Here is a 21150-nt window from a genome sequence, read left to right on the forward strand (position 1 = left end):
ACTGCCTGAATCTCCTCACAAGGCATTTCCTGGTCATCTCTGGAACATCCTGTGCATTTAGCGCTTTTAATGTCACAATTGTGTTTCTCCTAGAATGTTTGCATGCACTCCACTTTCTCAATAGCATGAACCCAGCCTGCCTGACCAGCCTGGCTTTTGTACGTTTGCATCCAGGATGGCTCAACTGGACTCCTGTGTCACATCTCTGTAATTTAAGGGGCTTGTGTAGTGGAGACATCTATCAACTTCCCAGGAGAGTAAAGCACCAGTGTAGAGCTCAGCTGTGTGAGTGTGCAAAGTTGGGGCAAATAACAGGGTCGGGGCACACGGCAGGGTGTCCTGGTGCAAATCCTTGGGTCACGGTGAAGGAAGCAAGGCAGTGATCGGGTGGGACACTGTCACAACGGAGGGAAGACACAGTCACTCAATATGAGTGATCAGCAGACTTCGTTTATTGTCTCTTACAGTCACCTTTTATGCCTTCTTATAATTAGCTCATACACATTACAAAAGTTAAGCTCATTATTGGTTAGTTGCCTAAATACCAAGTCCGCCCCTAGTTTCTCTTCTGTAGTTATCTGTTCCCACCTGCAACATTCTTTTCCCACCAAAATCTTCCTGTTATTGTGTAACAAGGACAGCCAAAGACAGTGTATTTTGCTTTACTTCAGATAAGCTGAGAGCGATGTGCATTTTTGTCCAGCCAGCTGGACTATGTCTATGTGACCCTTTTCAGCTAGCCAGTTATCCACAGGACACAGGGCTCTGCTCAGTGCCATGTTCCCTGGATACCCAGGGGAAGCTGCCCCAGGTGCCCCAAGATGTCCTAAGCATCAGTCGTTTCCTTTGCTTGTTGTACACCCCAGTCGCTACGAGGAACATTTGCTGCATGGTCAGCTCTGTCATCCTTAGTGGCTCAGTGATACCCAACTCCATTGCAACTCTAAATGTAAATGGAGCCACTTTCCTACTGTCACTGGTTACACACAAGTCCCATAGCTCTTGCCACAGTTGGCCACTCAGCCAAGGCTGTGGTCAGACATCTCCAAATAGATCATGTCCTCACGGCTTTGCTTTGACAAATAGTGAAGTAAACCACTGACGGAGATCCCACCAACTGGCCTGGGTCCAGTCTTTCACTCTCGATGTTATCTCAAATAAAACCCAGTTTCTCAGCCTCTCCTTGTCCATAACATGATCCAGGTCCCAACCATCCTTCTGGCTTCTGCAGGACTTGCCCCATTCTGGCAGGGTCTTTCTTGTGCGGGGGAGCCCCATTGTGGGCTCAGCAGTCCTGATGTGGTCCTGTGGAGGGTTAACCATGGCCAGCACCCAGCCAGCCCCGCAGCTGCTCATCCGCTCCCCTGACTCAACAGGAAAAAAGCAGAAATTATACCAGCAATGTTCATGGGTCATGGCCAAAATGTGTCATATTAAAATTCAATTTAATTTATTGCCAATTAAAAAATACATGGATTTTGAGAAACCAGGACTGAAACATAAAGACCATTCCCCTGACAGTTTCTCCAAGGGCCAAATTACTCCATTGTTCCCAATTCATCTACACACCAACACCCTGAGAGGTGCAAGGGTGCTGCGATGGAGAGACAGGACACTGCTTGATGCAAGCAAATGTTGATTTATTGTATACAATCATGAGTTTATATATGTTACCAGAGGCCGCGTGCTTTAAACAGATTGGTTCCTTAAGCTAAGCATTACATACTAGGCAATCCCTGTTTGGTTAACTACAAACAAAGGACACTTTAAGTAAGTTTTTACACTCATCAATTAACAACAAAGTGTTACTTCTCCCTGGCTCCATCTGTTCCTCATCTCCTTACCTTTTCTCGGCCTGACTCATCTTGTTGGTTGTCATCTATTCACCCTCCTTATCCTCCCAGGGTTTGTGGCCTACAAGCTGGAGCACGTTCCTTTCAGCTAACTGATTGTTACTTATGGTCCTGATTTCCAGGCCCCCTCCTACATCTCCCCCTTCTTGTTTTTGAGCAATCCAAATCCCGTTTGTTTTAAACATGCATTCGATCAAGTTACTCATCACTCCTTGTAAGCGTTGAAACAAACAAGGAACACATAATACTACAACCAACAATACTGTCAATACCATCAATGCTCCTTTGATTATGGTTTGTAACCAGCCCCCTAACCCAAGGCTTGAAAGCCAGTCAGAAAAAGGATCATGTCCTTCAGTAACATGCTTCATATTCTTGCGCAGTGCTGCTAATTTCTGAGCTATGCTTTTTGAGTGATCAGACAAATTCATACAACACATTCCTTAACGATGTTCACTACAGGCTACTCTCTACTGTTCGTGCTGATTCCTTATCTTCTACAGGTGACATCACATTCCTCCTTTGTTCTGTCTCATCCTAGTTTCTTCTCATACTCCCTCAAAGTTATTTAACTCTTTGCTGCAGGATTTCAGCTGCACATTGTCAAAGCAAGGCCAAAGCTGCACTTTATCTATGTCAAAACAAACCACTGTCTCTGTTCTGTACAATTCTACAATTCCCTCTTTTTGTTTTTGAACAGCTAGTACCAGGTTTGCCGTGTTCTGCGGGGCCCTTGCAAACATGACAGCAACCAAGGCAATAGCAAACAAACAATACTGCACATTGAGTGAATGGATGCCAAAAAGGCTGACATTTCCTCAGATTTTGATAACATGTTGCTGCAGTGGGGCGCCTAAAATCCACACAGCATGTACCATCAAAATCCTCACAGCCATGTCCTTGAGCCAACAACAAAAGCCAATAGTTGCTCTGTTTTGTATGTCATAGTGGCAAATTTGACTCACATTCTTAACTGCCTACCAGACAAGGTGATTTAACTCTTTAATGCTTTCCTTGCTGTTACTCTGGATAAGAGAAGAACCGCTGAATCTTTCCTACTCTCCTTCACAATACCCAGCTGTTCTCTCATCTCTTGTTAGGTCAAATATTCTCCAGCTTCCTCTCCTATATCTCTCTCCAGACATTCTCTATCCTCCTCTTTTTTGCTTGTTAATTCCAAAGAGGCAAAGGGTGTGTGTAGCTGGGTGACCATGACCTGATTTATGTTACAATCAACTAAACACTGAATACAGGAAAAAAAGGTATGGGAGTTGTAAGGCAAACATCAATAAGGTGGTTAAAGATAATTATAATAAATCCTGTAATACTTTTGAGTCATGGCCCAAAGTTTCCCAGCCACGAGAAGAGACCAACGGCATCCCGCCCCTGGCTCTGCTGCAGATTTTTGTTTAAGGCTTTTAAGTTTTGTATGCTTTTGTGGATTGATTCAGAGTGGTCACTCAGATTCACATAGCACATCCTATCAAAGTCTTCACACTCGTGTCCCTGTTTTAATACTAAAATTTAATAGCAACTCGGTTCTGTAGCAAGATATGACGGACAGAATCAACATCTGTTAAGAAGCCAGAAAAAAAAAAAAGAAAAAAAAAGAATAGTATTTGTGGTATTACTTTTTTTAGCAAGCTAGCAGCCTAATTTACTAAGCAAGTTAAGAGTGTGTACTATTCTACAGAAGAGATTAGAGAAGCAAAAAAATGTGTTATGCTGCATTGCAGAGCACAACCTGAGAGTTACAGTCAGCTGTGAGTTCTGCGTTATAATCATTTTGACACATGTTGGCGTTGTGATTGTGAAAGTTGCCATTTACAATTTTCATTGGCATTATCATAGCTGGTTGTTTAAAAAAGCAACCCTTGAGCTTCCTCATGCTCGACTTGTTGCAAAATATTCTGAAGCCGATCAATAAAGTTAGTACATGACTCTTTAGGACCCTGCAAGACTGTGGCGAGTGACTCGCTAGAGGCTCGCCCAGACTCCCCCATCCTGACTGCCTTAATAGCCATCTCCTTCATCTGCAAATAGTTGTCCCTGGGATACCTTGCCTGGGTCACAGAATCAGCACAACTATTTTCTCCAGCCAACTGCTCATAGTTAACAGCAATTCCCCAATTAAGGTTTTCAATCAAGGCCACTACAGGTAGCTCACAAAAATCAGATAACCCCATCATAAACTGTGTCAGAGTTAGTACCATACAAAGCAATGACTTCCAGTCATGCAGTGTGAGTGTATAAGGCTCTGCCGTCACTTCAAGAAGGGACATGGCAAAGGTATTATGAATCCTCCCTTCCCCCACTGCTTTAACCCTTTAACAGCCTCGTATTGCACAGGCTGCCACTCTCGAGGTTGCTTTATCTGACAAAATACTGAACATGCCATAGCGACTTCCAAAACCCCTCGCTTAAGCACTTCCCACTTGCATTCCTGCGACCAATCCCTCAGACCCTCTTTCACCCTCCCCGAAAGTACAGTCAATAAATCGGGAGAGGCGGTGGGGGGTGGAGGGGGGAAGGTCTAATTCCTTGTCCAGATCTATAGGACCTGGATCAAAAGGTTTATCAGTGTCAATGGCATCATTGTCCGAGTTGTCCTGTTCCTGCGCTTGGTCCTGTGTTGTGAGGGTCGCTGCAATCAGTGACAGGAGCTTTGGGGGCAGAGGAGGTGTGGACAGAATCGCCATCGCTGACGGTGTGTTGAGAAGAGTCTTGCTGTCGGTGGAATTTACAGCTTCCTGTGGTCTGGCTCCGTTAGTAGAATTAGTCCATACTTGGCAAAGAGTAGTTGGAATTTGCCACCAAGGTGCTAAATGCATTCCCGATGCAGAGTCCCCCTCTGCGGCAGCATCATACAATTTTCTGCTGAACACTTTCATTTCTTTGAAAGTCTCTAAAGTTTTTTGGCTGCTCACCTGTCTCGATGCATACAGGTGTTATCCTCAGGGTTTAGGTTGTCTGCCTGGTCCAGCCAGCAAGACGATCGTTCAGCCAAGACATCTCCTCCAGACCGCAGCCCTCTTCCACAAGCTGTCTTTTTGTACAGACCAGTTCCGTCCTTATTCTTCCAAGGCTTGGGAACACCACCATAGGGGTCACCATTTGAGGAGATTGAGGCATGGGCTCCCGGATCTGACTAGAAGACCCTTTATGAGTCCATATACATCCCTCATAGGGGAAGACACTTGATTCCCATGTTTCCCACAGCTCACCTCTCAGTTCCAGAGGGACTTCAGTTGCCGGTTCCTGCTTCCTTTCAGCAGCTCATTCAACGTTCTGTGGGACTTGCAGCCTGCCGCTCAGCCTGGCGGTTCATAAACCCATCACGTCGGGGTCACCAGGTTGCTGCAATGGATAGACGGGATGCTGTTTGATGCTAGCAAATGCCGACTTATTGTACAGAAGCACGAGTTTATTTATGTTATCAGAGATCGCGTGCTTTAAACAGTTTGGTTCCTTAAGATAAGCATTACATACCATGCAATCCCTATTTGGTTAACTACAAACAAAGGACACTTTAAGTAAGTTTTACACTCATCAATTAACAGCAAACTGTTACTTCCACTTGGCACCATCTGTTCCTCATCTTCTTACCTTTTCTCGGCCAGACTCATCCTGTTGGTTGTTATCTATTCACCCTCCTTATCCTCCCAGGGTTTGTAGCCATCCCCCCAAGGTTCGTGGCCTACAAGCTCCAGCACGTTCCTTTCAGCTAACTGATTGTTACTTATGGTCCAGATTTCGAAGGGCCCCTCCTACACAGGGGTGATAGTGAAGAGGGGGTGATGGCACAGAACATCTCTGTTGCTCCAGTCTGGCAGGGTTTTCTTGTGCTGGGGCGCTCCATTGTTGGCTCAGCAGTCCTGATATGGTCCTGTGGTGGGTTAACCACGGCCAGCACCCAGCCAGCCACCCAGCTGTTCATCTGCTCCCCGACTCAACAGGACAAAGGGAGAAAAAGAAACAGCAATGCTCCTAGGTCAAGGTACAGGCAGAGAGACTACTTACCGATCCCTGTCATAGCCAAAGATGTGTTGTCTTGCCAAAGATCAATTTCATTCATTGCCAATTAAAACAGATGTTGATTGTGAGAAACAATGACCAAAACATTGAAGACCATTCCCTAGTTTCTCCCAGGGCCAAATTACTCCATTGATCCCAATTCACCTACACAAGCACACCCTGAGAGGTGTAGGGGGGATGTTGAAGAGGGTTGATGGCACAGAACACCTCTGCTGCTCCTTTCTCCTCACACTTCTGCCCTGCTCCAGCGTGGGTCCTCTCCATAGACCCTGCTATCTTTGCGGTCAAGGGTATGCATTGTTCGTTTCATTCTGTCTTGCTTGTGTCCTTGAAACTCAGAGAATGACAGAGAATGTTGACATTGGAAGGGACCTCTGGAGATCATCCAGTGAAACCCCCTAGGAGAGGCACGGCCAGCTCAAGCCGGTGGTACAGGGCCTTGGCTCGGTAGGTTTGGAATATGTCAAGGGGTGGACATTCCATAACCACTCTTGGCAACTACCTGCAGTGGTTGAACATCCTCAGTTCAAAAAGTGTTACCTTGGCTCACATGGAGCTCTCAGAGCCTTTTCTTCTCCAGACTGAACAGTTGTAGATCTCTCACCCTGTCTTCCTGGGAGACATGCTCCAGTCCCTTCAAGAAGCTTAGTGGCCTTTTGCAGAACTTTAGTAGGTCAACAACTCCCTTGCTCTGGGAAGCCCAGCCATGGATACGGCACCCCAGATGTGGCCTCAGCAGTGCTGAGAGGAGGGGAAGGGTCACCTCCCCCCATCAGCCAGCGATGCTTTTCCTAATGCAGCCCAGGGGGCCGTTGGCCTTTGCCATGAGGGTGCATCGATGGCTCCTGCTCAGCTGCTTGTCCTCTGGCACCCAAAGGTCCTTCTCTGCAGAGCTGCTCTCTGGCCAGCCTGCCACCAGCAGGATAGCCCCAGGAGGGCTGGATCACGGGCTGGCCTCCCCCAGGGGCTCGCTCAGCACCAGCAGCAGCATCTTGCCCATCTTGGAGACGAGCTTCAGCTCTGGCACAGGCCGCAGGGTGCTACAGAGTCACCTGGGAGAGCAAAGCCCTCTCCTGCCAGGGCTGCGCAGCCCAGGCCTGTTGCCCTCTGGCCTCGGGGACTGCAGCCCTTGCTCTCGTGGTGGGAACGTCCTTCATCCTTCTGCTGCCCCCTGCCACCCGCTCCAGCATCCTCTGCTGGGCAGCAAACCCCTCCCACACAAGGGCTCCCATCCCTGGGTACCGGTGTCCGTGTGACAAGCCTGCCCTTGGCCCTGGTGCCACACCTGAGGTGCTGCAGCCCACATGGGCCCCAGAGCCCACCGCCTGGGGCGTGGGCAGCAGGAGCCCCCTGTGCCACCACAGAGCTGTGACATCAGTGCCGTAAGCGCTGAGGAGGGGCAGGGCAGCTCCCACGCCTTTGGCGGTGGATGGAGACACAAGGTCTGTGGGGGAGACCTACGGGAAAGATGAGGGGAGGGGGACGCTCTGTGTGAGGTCAGGGCAGCTCAGATACATGGAGCTCTTGTATTGGACAGGCAATGAGGTTGGGTGAGAGCTTGAGTGTGGATCAAAGGGGAGAGCAGCCAGGGTGGCACTGAGGGAGGAATTAGTTGTGGTTTGACACTGGCCAGCACGCAAATGCCCAGCATCTGTTGCTCACTGACCCCTTACATGCCCAGCGTGATGGGGGAGAGGATCAGAGGAAAACTAACAGGTCAGGAAAATAACGGTTCGATAGGAGAAGCAAAAGCTTTGTGTGCAAGGACAGGAACATGAGCAATTCGCTCACTCCTTGCCATGGGCAGCAGGGGTTCAGCCATCCCCAGAAAAGCTGCTCTTCAGCACATCTGTCAGTGACACGGGAAGACAAATGCCATGACCACAAATGTCCTCTTTTCATCCTCTTTTCCCCGAGCTGTTATTGATGAGCACAACGTCCTGGGATATGCAATATCCCTGTGGTCACTGGGGGTCAGCCGCCCAAGCTCCTTGCATCCCCCCAGTCTCCTTGTAGCGCAGGCAGAGTGTGAGAAAGAGAAGCCTTGGTGATTACTCTGCAGCGGTGGCCAAAACACTGGTGTGTGGTCAGCGCTGCCTTAGGAAGAGATGCAAAGCACAGCACCAGAAGGGCTGCTGTGAAGAAAATGCACTCCATGCCAGCCCGAGCCAGGACAGAGCGACAGGTCATACAGTCAGGGTGAGGCAGGAACAATGTCTTCTTGAAATGACCTGAGGAAACCTGTGGATCACAGAGCCTGTCTCTTCTGGGGGAATCAGTCTCCTTGGTGATCACTGCACAGGTAAGCAAGGATGCCAGGAGCCCAGGTCTTTGTGGGAGAGTCCCCCAGACCAACCAGGCCACCCACTCTGATGCTCACCTGCACCTGGGACTCCCCAAAGAGGACAAGCTGCTCAGGGATTTGAAGACCAGGGCCACCTTGCTTCTAGTAGTATGCAGTTGTGGTGTCCCTGATGCCCAGGCATGTGTGGATGGAGAGCAGCAGAGCACAGCCCAGGACAGGAGGGAAGGAGAACCTGGCCTGCTGAGGGCACTGGCAGGTGGGATCCCATGGGGGCAGGGCCCTGAGAGCATCCCTAGGCCTTCCTGGCCCTGACCAGCCTCACCTGGGGCCTCCACCCAAAGCTTTGTCCATGGCTTCGGGAGGCCATTGAAGCCAGGCAGGAGATTCAGCCCCAGCACAACCTGTGCTGTAGGTGTGCGGGTCTCCAGGCACAACCATAGGCACAGCCTGGCCTGTCCATGGACCCTGTTCCTTTGGCCTTGCAGGCTCACTTCCCAGGTTTATTCCGAATGGGCTGTCCAGTGAAATGACACTATGACCCTCCAAGTCCCAGGCTTCTCTGCTTCCTTTATTCACATCAATTGGTCAGTTGTTTGGAGGAGAGGAAGGAAAAGCACATGAGATTGCTGGGTGTCAAGAACTGAAAGTGGGAAGCAAAACTTACCTTCGCCTCTTTTCTTAAAGGTCTTCATTCTTCCACAGCAACCAGAAAGCACTGAGATTCCTCTACCTCCCCCACTTCTAGCAAAGAAGTAGAGAGCTTCCAAGTAGAGCTTTTTTTCCATTTTGTTTACAGCTTCAAGCACCCCATGCTCTGGAGATAAATCATTGCATCACCTCTGGCCAAGAACGTCCTTGTTTCCACATCTGATGACTGCCTATCACACTCCTGCCACACAACACAGTTCCAATACTGGATTCATCTTCCTGGCAATGTCCTCACTGTGACCGGCAGGTGCTCCCGAGTCCTCCCCTTGTGCAGGCTGAACAAGGCTCTTGCCCTCCGTTTCCCCTCCTGGGAAAGTGTTCCACCCCTGAGCCTCTCAGTGACTCTTCACTGAACTCACTCCCAGTCATACACACCTTCCTTGCTGTAATGGGTTCTCTCTGGGGCCATTGAGAAACTTCTTCTCTCCTTCCCTCCCCAGTCAAGGCCAAAATATTAACACAGCGGTCTACATGTGGTGTTATGAGTGATGATAATGTGGAAAAAATAATTTCCCTCACTCTCTTGGCAAGGCACCTCTTCATACGCTCCAGGGCACGGCTGGCTGCCTCTGCTACCAGGTCACGGGCTGGGATTGTGTTTTGCCTTCTGTCCCCCAGCACCACCAGGGCCTTTTCTGCACAGACACTGCCCAGCCAGGCAGGTCCCAGGCCCTGCAGCTGCAGGGCGTTAGTCCACCCGAGGGAGGTGCAGGCTCTGCCCTTGGTCCGTCCTGCATCTGTGCAGCTCCTGACAGGGCGGCCACCCCACCTGCCAGGGTTCCCCTCCATGGCATCCCAAGGGCACAGGGATGGTCCTCTCAGTTTGGTGCCACCGACAGACACTGTGAGAGTTGCCTCCACTGGATTATCTTTACAGCTCTTAAACTGTAAGCAGGAGAGTCCCCTGTGGTGCCCACACTGCCCCAGTATGTCCCAGTGGCCTCCAGGTGGGGTGTGAGCCCTTCCCCACTGCTCTCTCAGCCTGACCATCCAGCTGGTGTTTTACTCATCTCTTTCTGTTCACACCCAGAGTGTCATGGCATCGCTTGGGCAGAACACTGAGGGAGACCATGGGAAGACATTTGTAAAGCTGAGGGAAATGACATCCACTGTGGAGCTCCTCACGCACAACTGCAGGCTGTCAGGTTGGCGAGGCAGGAGTTACCCTTGGGAAATCCACCTGGACAGTTACCCGCTCAGGTGCCAGCGATGTCACCCAAGGGGACTCTAACTGGTGGCACACCCCTCACCACTGGGTGTCCGTGCAGCCTGTGGTTATTTGAGTGGCTTTTCTGGACTCTTCATAAATGTTTGTAACACCTGCTCATCCATCCTCTCTCACAGGAGACCTCTGCCTATAAAAGGAGGTTTCCAAAGGGATATTCCTAAGAAATACCAATTTTCCTCCAGAATGTCACTACCACTAATCCTTTATACCATCTGTCCTTAATTTCTCTCATCTTCTACATATTTGCACCTGACTAGGAGACAATAACCACTTCTAGAGGATGTCTTTTCAGCAGACTGTCTCGACAATGTCTTTTTCCATTATCCTTCAGGTTTCTCCTCCTTTTTTTCTTTGGTCCTACAGGTGCCTCTCACCTCTGCAGCTCGTTTCAGCTTCCAGGAGAAAAAGTATATGTCTTCCCACAGCCCATCTGTCCCCTATAACCAGATATTTCCTTGTGATTAGATCTATCTTTCCGTATCTGCCAACCTAAAAGATTTCTCATAAGAGTGTCCCTTGCAGAAAGGCACCTCATCAGAGACAGCTTGGACTTGACATATTCTTGTGGAGTGTGTTTTCCTATTGATGACACTTGATCATTCTTCACATTGCTTGCAGATAGAAAACAATTTTCTTCACCAGTGTGCAGCCAGTCCTCTAAGGCAAACAGGTGGGGATGGTGCAAAGGAGCTGCAGCACCCACCTGCAGAATTGAGGGGAGAAGTCTGACGTAAGGAGAAGGGATGTGAGTCCCAGGGGACAATGAGAAAAAGGGTGGTCTTGGGGACATTCAGAGCAAGGTTGTCCATCTGGTGTTAGACCTCAAGGGACTGCATTTCCTACCAGTCCAGACCTGATGAGGAGACCCTCTGCATCATTATCACTTGGAGATTGCTGCTAGAACCTCCCCTCTAGCCTAAAAAGTAGCAAAATATAACCTATGAAATGAAAAATAATTATTTTGAAGTGCACTTTGAAATCCTCTCTCTTATCTACATGAATGGAACAGATTCAATTAGCTACACAGGTCTTCAAGACTTGAAGGAAATGACAAAAAGGAAAATACCTCATTAGGGCCTTGGGGGCTCCTGCCATGAACCTGAGCTACTGAGAGCAGACTGAACCAACCACTGAAGGAATGTAAGTCAGAAGCAACACTGAAAATACCTTCAAACGTTAATGGGTCCCGCTGAGGGCCATTGCTGACAAAGCGTCCCCATGGACTCGTTAGAGTAGCTAATTAGAGGCCAGAACTGCAGGCAGGCAAAGGTACTGTGTCAGTGGCTGTAATGCTGCAAAACACATTTGGATTTTTTTATGAAGCAGAAAGACCAAGCCCTGACCCCCAGGCTCTTGGAGGGCAGAACATAAGACCCTCCAAATCAAGTTCTATGTCACAGGCCTTGGTGGGAGAGGCAGCTGCCATTGCCAGGGGGACAGAGGCCTCATCCCGCTGTGGGGCCATTCAGCCTCGCTGCAGCCCTGGGCCGTCTCCACTGCAAGTTGCCCTACACTGTCCATGTGGCACCTCTTTCCACTCTGGGGGTTGACTCTTCCTTGCTTTCCTACCCAGCATTCACATCCACATTTCTCTGCCTTTTCTGGAGTTTCTCCCCTCATCCCTGCTTGTTCCTTGAAACTCAAAGCCATGGGACAATCCAGGCTCCCTCTGGGTGAACTCAGGCATCAGAGGGCAAACCTCAGAGAATACCAGTTGTTGCGTATACGTAGATCAAAGTGGGAGAAATTCTAGAGATACAAAAAAATTTGGAATCATCCTAATATTTGTCATGAGTCCCAGGAAGTTCACACCTTCTATGAAATTGAAGAAAATATGCTGATGTCCTGGTTTCCTGATTTACAGCTATTGGTTAAAAAGTTCATCTCCAGATGCCTTTCTCCTCTTCCTCTTTGATCACTCCAACCTATTCTACCTATGTAGCTTCTGCTTTAAGGTTCAGAGAGGAAAAATTGGAATGTCTTTCAGCAGTGTCTCTAATATTCCCTATGGGCAACTCTTCAGTTGTCGCAATAGACCTCATGGGGATTTGCTTGAACTTACAATACGACAGCTGAGAAATTTATTTTTATTTATTAATTTCTAACCCACTCCCCCAACACACACCCTGATAAGCAATCCCTCTTTTATTCCTGTTTACACCCTCTTCTCTATAGGAAAGCAGCCAATATTTACTGCCAAGCACTTCCTATATTCACCTGCAGAGCTGGTTGGAGAAGTCAGATGTCAAGTGATGTAAGTGCCATGGGGCTGAGGAGATAAACAGTGGGGCTGGGGAGGTGAGAAGTGAGGCTGTCCATGCAGTGTTTAGCTCCAGGGACTGCTTTTCCAACCTCGGCACAACTCCTCAGGAGGCATGCTGCATCAGTTGCCATTAGAAAAGTCTTCTATCACTTCTCCATAGTGGTCATTACCTGCCTTCCTCTTTAACTATACTTCTGAAACCTATAAAGTGTTCAAGCCTTGAAGACCAGATGTCCCTGATGGAAGAGACAGGGCTCGTCAGGGCGTTCTCCCTCGTCATGAGCCCAGGGTGTCTTTGCTGCTGTGGACTTCAGGTGTTCAGAGGAGCCTGAAGAAACCTCTCAAGAACACCAAGTCCGGAGCAAAGCCCACAGTCCCTGGAAGCATTAATGGGCCCCACTGAGGGCCATGCCTGAGAAAGCCGCCCCATGGCCTTGTTAGAGCCCATCCTTGGGGGCTGTGAGTGCAGGAAGGCAAAGGCGCTGTGCAGGCAGCTCTGCTGCTGAGCAAAGCCTTGGCTTGCTTGATGAAGCAGAAAGGCCAAGGCGTGACCTGCAGCCTGTGGGGAGGTGGGTGCTGTCCCTCACAGAGGGCTCAGGGCTCTTCCTGGGGACCATGGAAGGTGGGCATCCAATGCCCAGTGAAGGACAGCAATGGCACAGCAACTTCCAGCTTCCCCATGGGGCTGCAAGGAGGCAACGATGCCCCCGTGCCGTGAGGACATCATGTCTTGTCATGGCCCTCAGAGGCAGAGACAGCTGCCACAGCCAAGGGGACACAGACCTGGGTTCTACTCGTGCCTTCCAGCCTTGACAGTGCCCTCTGCCCTCTCCACCACAGGCTGTCCTACATGGTTGGAGCCCTGCCCCTGTTGCCCTGCAGGCTGTAGGCACCATCTCGCTGCCCTGCCTTGCTCTCACCCCAACATTGCCATACCTTCACTGAGGTACCTCCACTCTCACCGGCTGTTCCTTGAAACACAAAGCCATGGGCTGATCCAGGCTCCCTCTGGCTGAGCTCTTGCACCGCAGCAGGACCCCTAGAGTGACAGTTCTTCCTCCCGATAGCCACTCCCCATTTGCAACATTACACTTTGTGAAATCTTTTCCCCTCTCCTCTTTTTTCCCACTATCCAGGAAAGCTTTACCACCTCAGGAACTGCCCTCCAAGTAGGGAACCTAACTCAAAAGCTATTTTTGGTGGTCTTTCCCCTCAAAAAAGTGAAGTCACCTCCACATGGTCTTCTAAACCACATGGCTGCTGCTGGCCTTTCAGCTTCTCCCAGAGACGTGACCAAGCCACATGCCTGCTGCTGTCCTCTCATGTCCACAGGCAAAATGGACATGACAGCCTGTACCCCAGCCCTTTTCCTGGAGAGGTCCTATGCTGTAGCTTGGCAGAAGGACTTTCCCAGCCATGTTCCTGTTGCCGGCCTGTCACCTCCAGAGACAGAACTGACCTCACAGGCCCCTTCACAGCCAGGCATGTCCTCCTGCATGAGGAGTTCCTGAGAATCAGCTGTCCTCCTCATAACACACCCTTCTGTCACCCTCATTCTAACCCATGACCTGGCCACAGAAAAGCAGCCTTGTTTCGTTCAGATTTCTCAAATGCATTTCCCACAGGCCATTTCTATGGAGAAATATTCTTCACATGAACTTCCCTAGTTGTGTGGACATTTTTTATATATGCTCTTATAGCTCTATGGCTTCTTTTTCCAGGTTGGACTGACCTCTGGAGATCGTTGTATCCAGCCCTCCAACTGAAGCAGGGTGACCTAGACCAGCTTGCTCAGCAACGTGTCTAGGTAGGCTTGCAATAAATCACGGAAGCATAAGAACAGAGAATCATTTAGGTTGGAAAAGACCTTAAAGGCCATCAAATTCAACCATTACCTCAGGACAGCCAATTCCGTCACTGAACCATGTCCCGAAGCACTGTGTCTATGTATTTCTGAAACATCTCCAGGGCTGGTGATTCCACCAGCTCCCTGGGCAGCCTGTTCCAATGCTTGACCATCCTTGCAGTGAAGATGTTTTTCCTCATATCCAATCTAAAGCTCTCCTCTCTAACTAGAGGCTATTTCCTCTTGTTCTGTGACTTGTTATGTGGCAGAAGAGACCTACCCCCACTCATCTACAACCTCCTTTCAGGTAACTCTAGAGAGCAGTAAGATCCCTCCTGAGTCTCCTCTTCTCCAGAGTAAAACCACTTTTCAAAAGAAAACCGTCTTTTCAGACACTCTTCAACAGACCAGGGCTCCAAACCCTTCACCAGCTTTGTTGCCCTTCTTGGACATGATCCTCAGCGTTTCTCTTGCAGTGAGGGGCCCAAAATGGAAACACAGTGTTCAAGATGTGGCTTCAGCAGTGCTGAGTACAGGGGGTCCATCACTGCCCTGGTCCTGCTGGCCACACTGTTTCTGATAGCAGACACGATGATATTGGCCTTCTTGGCCACCCGGGCACACTGCTGGCTCATGCTCAACCATCTGTCAACCTGCACCCTCAGGGTACTTCCCCACCAGCCTGCCTTCCAGCTACTCTGGCCCAAGCCTGTAGCGTTGTGGGGGGCTGTTGTGACCCACGTACAGAACTGGCACTTCTCCTGGTTGAACTTCATACAGTTGGACACATCCAAATGGTCCAACCCATGCAGATCCCTCTGCAGAGCCTTCCTGCCTTCAAGGACATCAGCACTGCTACCCCACTTGATGTTGTACACAAACTCACTGAGGGTGCACTCAATCCAGACCATTGATGAAGTTCTGAAGCAGGACTGGCCCCAGCACTGAGCCCTGGGGAACACCACTCCTTATGGGCCGTCACCTGGATGTCACTCCATTTACTACCCCTCTTGGGGCTTGGCTGTCCAGCCAGCTTTAACCCAGCATGGAGAACACCCACCAAAGCCATGAGCAGCCAGTTTCTCCAGGAGAATGCAGTGGGAGATGGAGCCAAAAGGCTTTCCTAAGGTCCAGGTAGACAGCATCCACAGCCTTTCCCTCATCCACTCGGCAGGTCACCTTGTCCCAGCAGGAGATCAGATTCATCAGGCAGGACCTGCCTTTCATAAACCCATACTGGCTGGTCCTGACCTCCTGGTTTTCCTGTGGCTCCTGTGTGATGATGCTCAGGACGATCTGCTCCACAACCTTCCCTGGCACTAAGATCAGTTTGACAGGCCTGTAGTTATCCCGATCCTCCCTCCTACCCTTCTTGTAGGTGGGCAGCACTTGACTAGCATTCAGCCTTCTTGGGCCTCCCCAGTTAGCCAGCACTGTGGAAAGTCACCCCTGTGGTGAGGCAATAGAGAAATAGACCAATGATTTTCAAAGTGTCCCTGCATCACGGGATGTCCATTGTCAAGGACACATTCAAAAGCACCTTGTCCTTTCTGGGTATAAGGTTCACCGGAACCACATGTCCACTGGGGCTGCAGAGGCATCACTGGCAGCAATGCCTTCTCCTGCAGCACTGCACAGTCCAGCCCTCCATGTCTCTGGTCCCAAGGACAGCATGGATTGCTCTCCTTAGGGACATCTCATTTCACCTTCACAGTGACCTCTGCCCACCACCCCAGCATGCTCTGCAGCAAAATATTTTGCTTGCGTGTGACCTTGGACACTTGGTACCCATTATTATTTTTGTAGTTACATGTCTGAGCTTGGCCCAGGTGACACAGGTGTGCTTCAGGGTAACTGCTCTGAAATAACCTAAATCAGGGAGAGGAAGGGGAAAAGTCTTATTTAAGCAGCATGAGGAAGCCTTAGGATCAATAACCTCACATCTTGGGGAATTTAGAGATCCTGTGGGTTTACATGGCAAGGGTTTGGGAGTGGTTTGGAGGTGTTTGTAGGGCTGGCAGAGGTGAGAAGAGATCAAGAGCTGACTCCATGACCGTAACAGCGACTTTCATTTGACTCCAAAATGGACCAGCCCCTGCCCAAACCTGAGCCAATAAGCAATCGCAGTGGCACCTCTGTGATACCCTATGGCAGAAAGGACAAAGCAGAAAGGGAGAGGAGTGAGAATGATGTGAGAGAACAACCCTACAGACATCAAGGTGAGTGAAGAAGGAGCGGAGCAGCGAGACAGAGGCTTGGTGGGATCCTGCAAGCCAGTGGTCAAGTAACCACCTACTGACAGTCACAGGGCAGCACAGTGACAATGCTCCTTTATGTGTCTGTAGGTTTACTGTTTACATCAGTATTCTAGCACAGCTGCCAGATGGGCCAACAGCTGTGATGCTCCCCTGGATCTGAAACCCTGCATCATTCGTGTCCACCTTGGTACTAGGAGCAAAGCAATGGTGGAGTCTCGTCTCCCAGGGGCAGTGAGGCAGGAGAGCAGCAGAGTGCAGGCCCCAGGTCATACACTGGCAGGCTGTGGCCTGTGCAGAAGGAGGGAACACTCCTTCGGGTGCCCTGGAATTGCCTCACCGGTCTAAACCGCGTGGTGGATGCCTGGGCTGTTGGAGGCTGCTGTCCTTGCCGAGCAGCTGTGCTGAGCTCTGCCACCTGCCTTGGCACTTGGTTCCCTCAGGGTCACAGCTCTGTCTGCAACAGGACGGGCTGCAGCTGCCTCTGCGTGGGCGCCTGGCTGAGGGCACTGCTGCACATCTGGGCTGAAGCCCCCCAGCTGTGGCACCAGCCCAGCTCTGCCTGGCCATAAGGCAACCTGGTACCAAGTGTCCCCGAGCCCGGGGGTGCAAAGGCTTTGCTTCAGAGCAGAGACATGGCCTGGGCAAAGGAGAGCTGAGTCTTGAGCCCTCGGACTGTGCAATGAAGTGCTGAAATGGGCTCTGCAGGGCTTACTGAAGCACTGAAGACATCCTCCCTGCCCCTGCCTGCAGAACCACCAGACACACACATACACACACGCTCCTTTAGGAGTACTTGGATCCTTTGCTGCAGTTCTCCTGGTGTCCTCTCTAGTAATGGGTTAACAAAAGTTGATACTCCTGCAGAAAACTTTTTCTAGTAAGGGAATTGCCACTGCTGGAAATAAGTGTGTCCCCCCAGGTGAGGCAAGGCCCATGAGGGATTGCCTCATCCTGCTGCCCAGCAGGTTCCCCTGCAGCCCCAGGGACACCTGGAGGGAGCCCAGAGGGGCAGAGGAGGGAGGCAGGGAGAGCTCAAAAGCAGCCCTTGGTGGGGGGCTGCTGAGAGCTCCCTGCTGGAGAAATCTGCAGAGCCCTGGAGCCGGTAAGTGTGTGGCTGCAGGGCAATGCCTCTGCAGTTCCTAGCCGGGTCTGCAGCAGCTGGGGCCCCCCCAGCCTGTGGGACCGTGTGGGAGCCTTTTGCTGTGGAGGAGGCCAGTGTGCTGCAGAGCAGGGCTTCCCTGCTGCAGCGTGGGAGGGCCAGGGCATGTGGGCTGCCTTGTGCCAGGGCCGGCTGCAGGGCTGTGAAGGTGGCTGTGCAGGCAGGGGTGCCCAGGGCTGTCCTTGCCAGCAGGGTCCCTGCAGCCCAGGGGGCTGTGTGCTGGGGCAGGGGCTCTGCTGCCTGCCAGGGGCAGCTCTCAGCCTGCTGGGGGCTCCCGTGCAGCTGTGGCGAAAAACTGTGGGTTCAAGGAATGACCCCCACACAAGGAAGTGCTTATCTCTTAATAAGAGGCTGTTGTGTGCTTCAGGGCTGCTCACAGCTTCCGCTCACTGCCAGAATATTTTCCATTGGTGGTTTCAAAAAGAAGTACAAAGCAAGGTTAGTATAAAGGTAAAGTACTTTTTTGAGTCTCTGTTTTTAGTTTTTTACTCTATGGGAATGCGATGGAATACATGATAAAGGAGTTCTTAATAAGGACAAGTCCCCTAGACTCCTGAATTGTAACTTTGAAATATCAGAGGGTTTTATTTGAGTCTTCCTATGTGCATTCAGTGACTCCTATCCCACGGACAAAAGGAGCTTTGCCTTTGCTGGATCCACCAGGCTCAGTCTCACCTGACCATTATTCTACCTGCAAACAAGTAACCTGCGCCCAGCCAGTGCCCTGCAGACAGGCAGCTTTGTGTAGGGCCAGAGCACAGAGGTTGTGATGGGATCTGTGAGCGCTGACGGGGAAAGACCTGGCACAGGGAGATACCTCCCACAAGGAAAATCTCCTGGCAGAAGCGATATGATCAGGGACTGATAGGAAACTTCAGACAGAATTGTTGTTGAAGGGAGAATCAGAAAGCTCTCTCTGACCATGTGCAGTGCAGACCCCTTTCTCTGAGGCATCCCCCTGGCCTGCTCTCCCCCCAGCAAAGCCTCTGCCCTCAGGGCTGGGGGTCCCGAGGCGTGAGCCACCCCCTCTGCAGCCAGAGCTCCAGCAGAGCCGCGGTGCAGCTCTGCAGCCACGTGCCCCGGTCCCTCTGCAGAGCACAGGGGCTGAGAGCAGCTGCCCGGCAGTGTTGGTGTGTGGGAGGTGGCGAGCAGAGCTGGGCAAGGGCAACGCTGCCCTCAGTGCCTGGCTCGCTCGCCCTGGACACTCTTACCTCGACCATCAGTGCAATTTTACTTCTTTCTCTGCCGTTTTGGGTTAGTTTTATTCTCTAGCTCTTGCTGTCAGGCTCTCTGGGAATGGGTGTTTCAGCTGCAGAGTCACACTCTGACCTTGTGGGTCCTCTCCTGCAGGTGTGTCCATGGGAACAAGTGTCCCAGCTTTCCTCTCAGCTGTGGGGCTGTGGGCAATGCCCTATGTGGGGCTGGGCAATGGGCTGGTTCTCCCTGAACCTGATGCTCTTGTTAGGGCACTTGGCTACCTCCTTGAAGTTCCCTTCCAAGCAGCGAGTTGCCCTCCAGAATGGAAACCTGTCCCCTCGCACCCATTAGTGATCTGAAAGCCCCACGTAGAAGCGTAGAGTTTCTGTGATGGAGAAAACACTGTTGGGGTGGGTGAAATGAGCTGTGTATCCTTTGCTGTGGGTGGGATGCTGAGTTCTGATGAAAGTCTACACCCTTTACTGGTCTGTGGTGGGTCAGTCCGTTCTCAGCAGTGCCTTGTGGTATTTCAGGGTAACATGGGAGTGTGGCCACCATTCATCTCAGGAAGGTGCAAGCCCATAGAAACTGGGAACCTGATGGACAGACCGCCTCCCCTCACTGTGCACTCACCCACAGGCAATCCTCTTGCCTCACAGACCTCACTCTGTTCCCCCGGAGGGCAGCAAAAATGCTCTGCTTTTCTGACATGTGAAAATACTCAACAGGAGAGATGGGGGGGAGCTGTGAAAAAAACTAAAGCTCTCTTACAATGCCTTCACCCTTCCCGTTCCTTAGCACTGGCGCTGCAGACGCTGACCAGCCCTTCTGCGTTGGCACTGGTTTCAGAGGACAAAGTTAAACACCAGGACTGGTCCCTGCCCCCACCCACTGCTGCAGAGTGGGGCTGGCTGGTCAGGAGCCCGTGGGCAGATGCCCTGCTCTTCATCACCCACACGGCCAGCACCAAGCAGGGCTGCAGCCACACAGCTGCAGGAAGGTCTCCGAGAAAAGAGAGGGATGTCTGTGTGTGACGGGGGGATGGTCTGTGGGAAATGGCTTTGATTTTGCTTGCAGAAGTCTCCCCTAAATTATCACTGTCTTTTTCTCCTGTGACAGGACCATATGCCCAGAGGCAGCACATGTCCAACAGCAGCTCCATCACCCAGTTCCTCCTCCTGGCATTGGCAGACACGCGGGAGCTGCAGCTCTTGCACTTCTGGCTCTCCCTGGGCATCTACCTGGCTGCCCTCATGGCCAATGGCCTCATCATCACCACCATAGTCTGCGACCACCACCTGCGCACACCCATGTACTTGTTCCTCCTCAACCTCTCCCTCCTCGACCTAGGCTCCATCTCCACCACTGTCCCCAAAGCCATGGCCAACTCCCTCTGGGACACCAGGGACATCTCCTACTCAGGATGTGCTGCACAGCTCTTCCTGATTGTCTTTTTCCTTTCAGCAGAGTGTTCTCTCCTCACCGTCATGGCCTATGACCGCTACGTGGCCATCTGCCAGCCCCTGCACTACGGGACCCTGCTGGGCAGCAGAGCTTGTGTCCACATGGCAGCAGCTGCCTGGGCCAGTGGGTTTCTCCATGCTGCGCTGCACACGGCCAATACACTGTCACTGCCGCTCTGCCACGGCAATGCCCTGGGACAGGTCTTCTGTGAAATCCCACAGATCCTCAAGCTCTCCTGCTCACACACCTACCTCAGGGAAGTGGGGCTTATTGTGGCTAGTGTCTTAGTAGTGTTTGGGTGTTTCATTTTCATTATTCTGTCTTACATGCAGATCTTCAGGGCTGTGCTGAGGATCCCCTCTGAGCAGGGACGGCACAAAGCCTTTTCCACGTGCCTCCCTCACCTGGCCGTGATCTCCCTCTTTCTCAGCACTGCCATATTTGCCCACCTGAAGCCCCCCTCCATCTCCTCCCCATCCCTGGACCTGGTGGTGGCAGTTCTGTACTTGGTGGTGCCTCCAGCAGTGAACCCCCTCATCTACAGCATGAGGAACCAGGAGCTGACGGACGCACTGAAGAAGCTGATGCAGTCAGGTGTCTCTCAGCAGCACTGAACTGCCTGTATCTCCTCACAAGGCATTTGCAGGTCATCTCTGGAACTTCCTGTGCATTTAGCATTTAATCTGTGACAATCCTGTTTGTTTTGCAATGCCTGCATGGAGTCCACTTCCTCAAGGCAGGAACCTAGCCTGTTTGACCCAGAGGCCTTTATCCGTGTGCTTTGGGGGATGGTGCAGCTAGACTCCTGTGTCACATCTATGTAATAAAAGAGTT

At 51.1% G+C, this 21150-nt stretch overlaps 1 protein-coding gene across 1 annotated transcript; it reads left to right on the top strand.

Moving 5' to 3' along the window:
- The first annotated feature begins 19949 nt into the window (after positions 1 to 19949).
- LOC129734502 (olfactory receptor 14C36-like) lies at positions 19950 to 20930 on the top strand. Its single transcript, XM_055698069.1, has one exon. It carries the CDS (start codon positions 19995 to 19997, stop codon positions 20928 to 20930), a length of 936 nt encoding a protein of 311 aa, XP_055554044.1. The 5' UTR covers positions 19950 to 19994.
- Positions 20931 to 21150: the final 220 nt, after the last annotated feature.

This window comes from Falco cherrug, chromosome W (genome assembly GCF_023634085.1).
Source record: "Falco cherrug isolate bFalChe1 chromosome W, bFalChe1.pri, whole genome shotgun sequence".
Lineage (NCBI taxonomy): Eukaryota > Metazoa > Chordata > Aves > Falconiformes > Falconidae > Falco > Falco cherrug.

Excerpts from the sequence above, each read along its gene's own strand:
- LOC129734502 (XM_055698069.1), top strand. The coding sequence starts at position 19,995 with ATGTCCAACAGCAGCTCCATCACCCAGTTCCTCCTCCTGGCATTGGCA.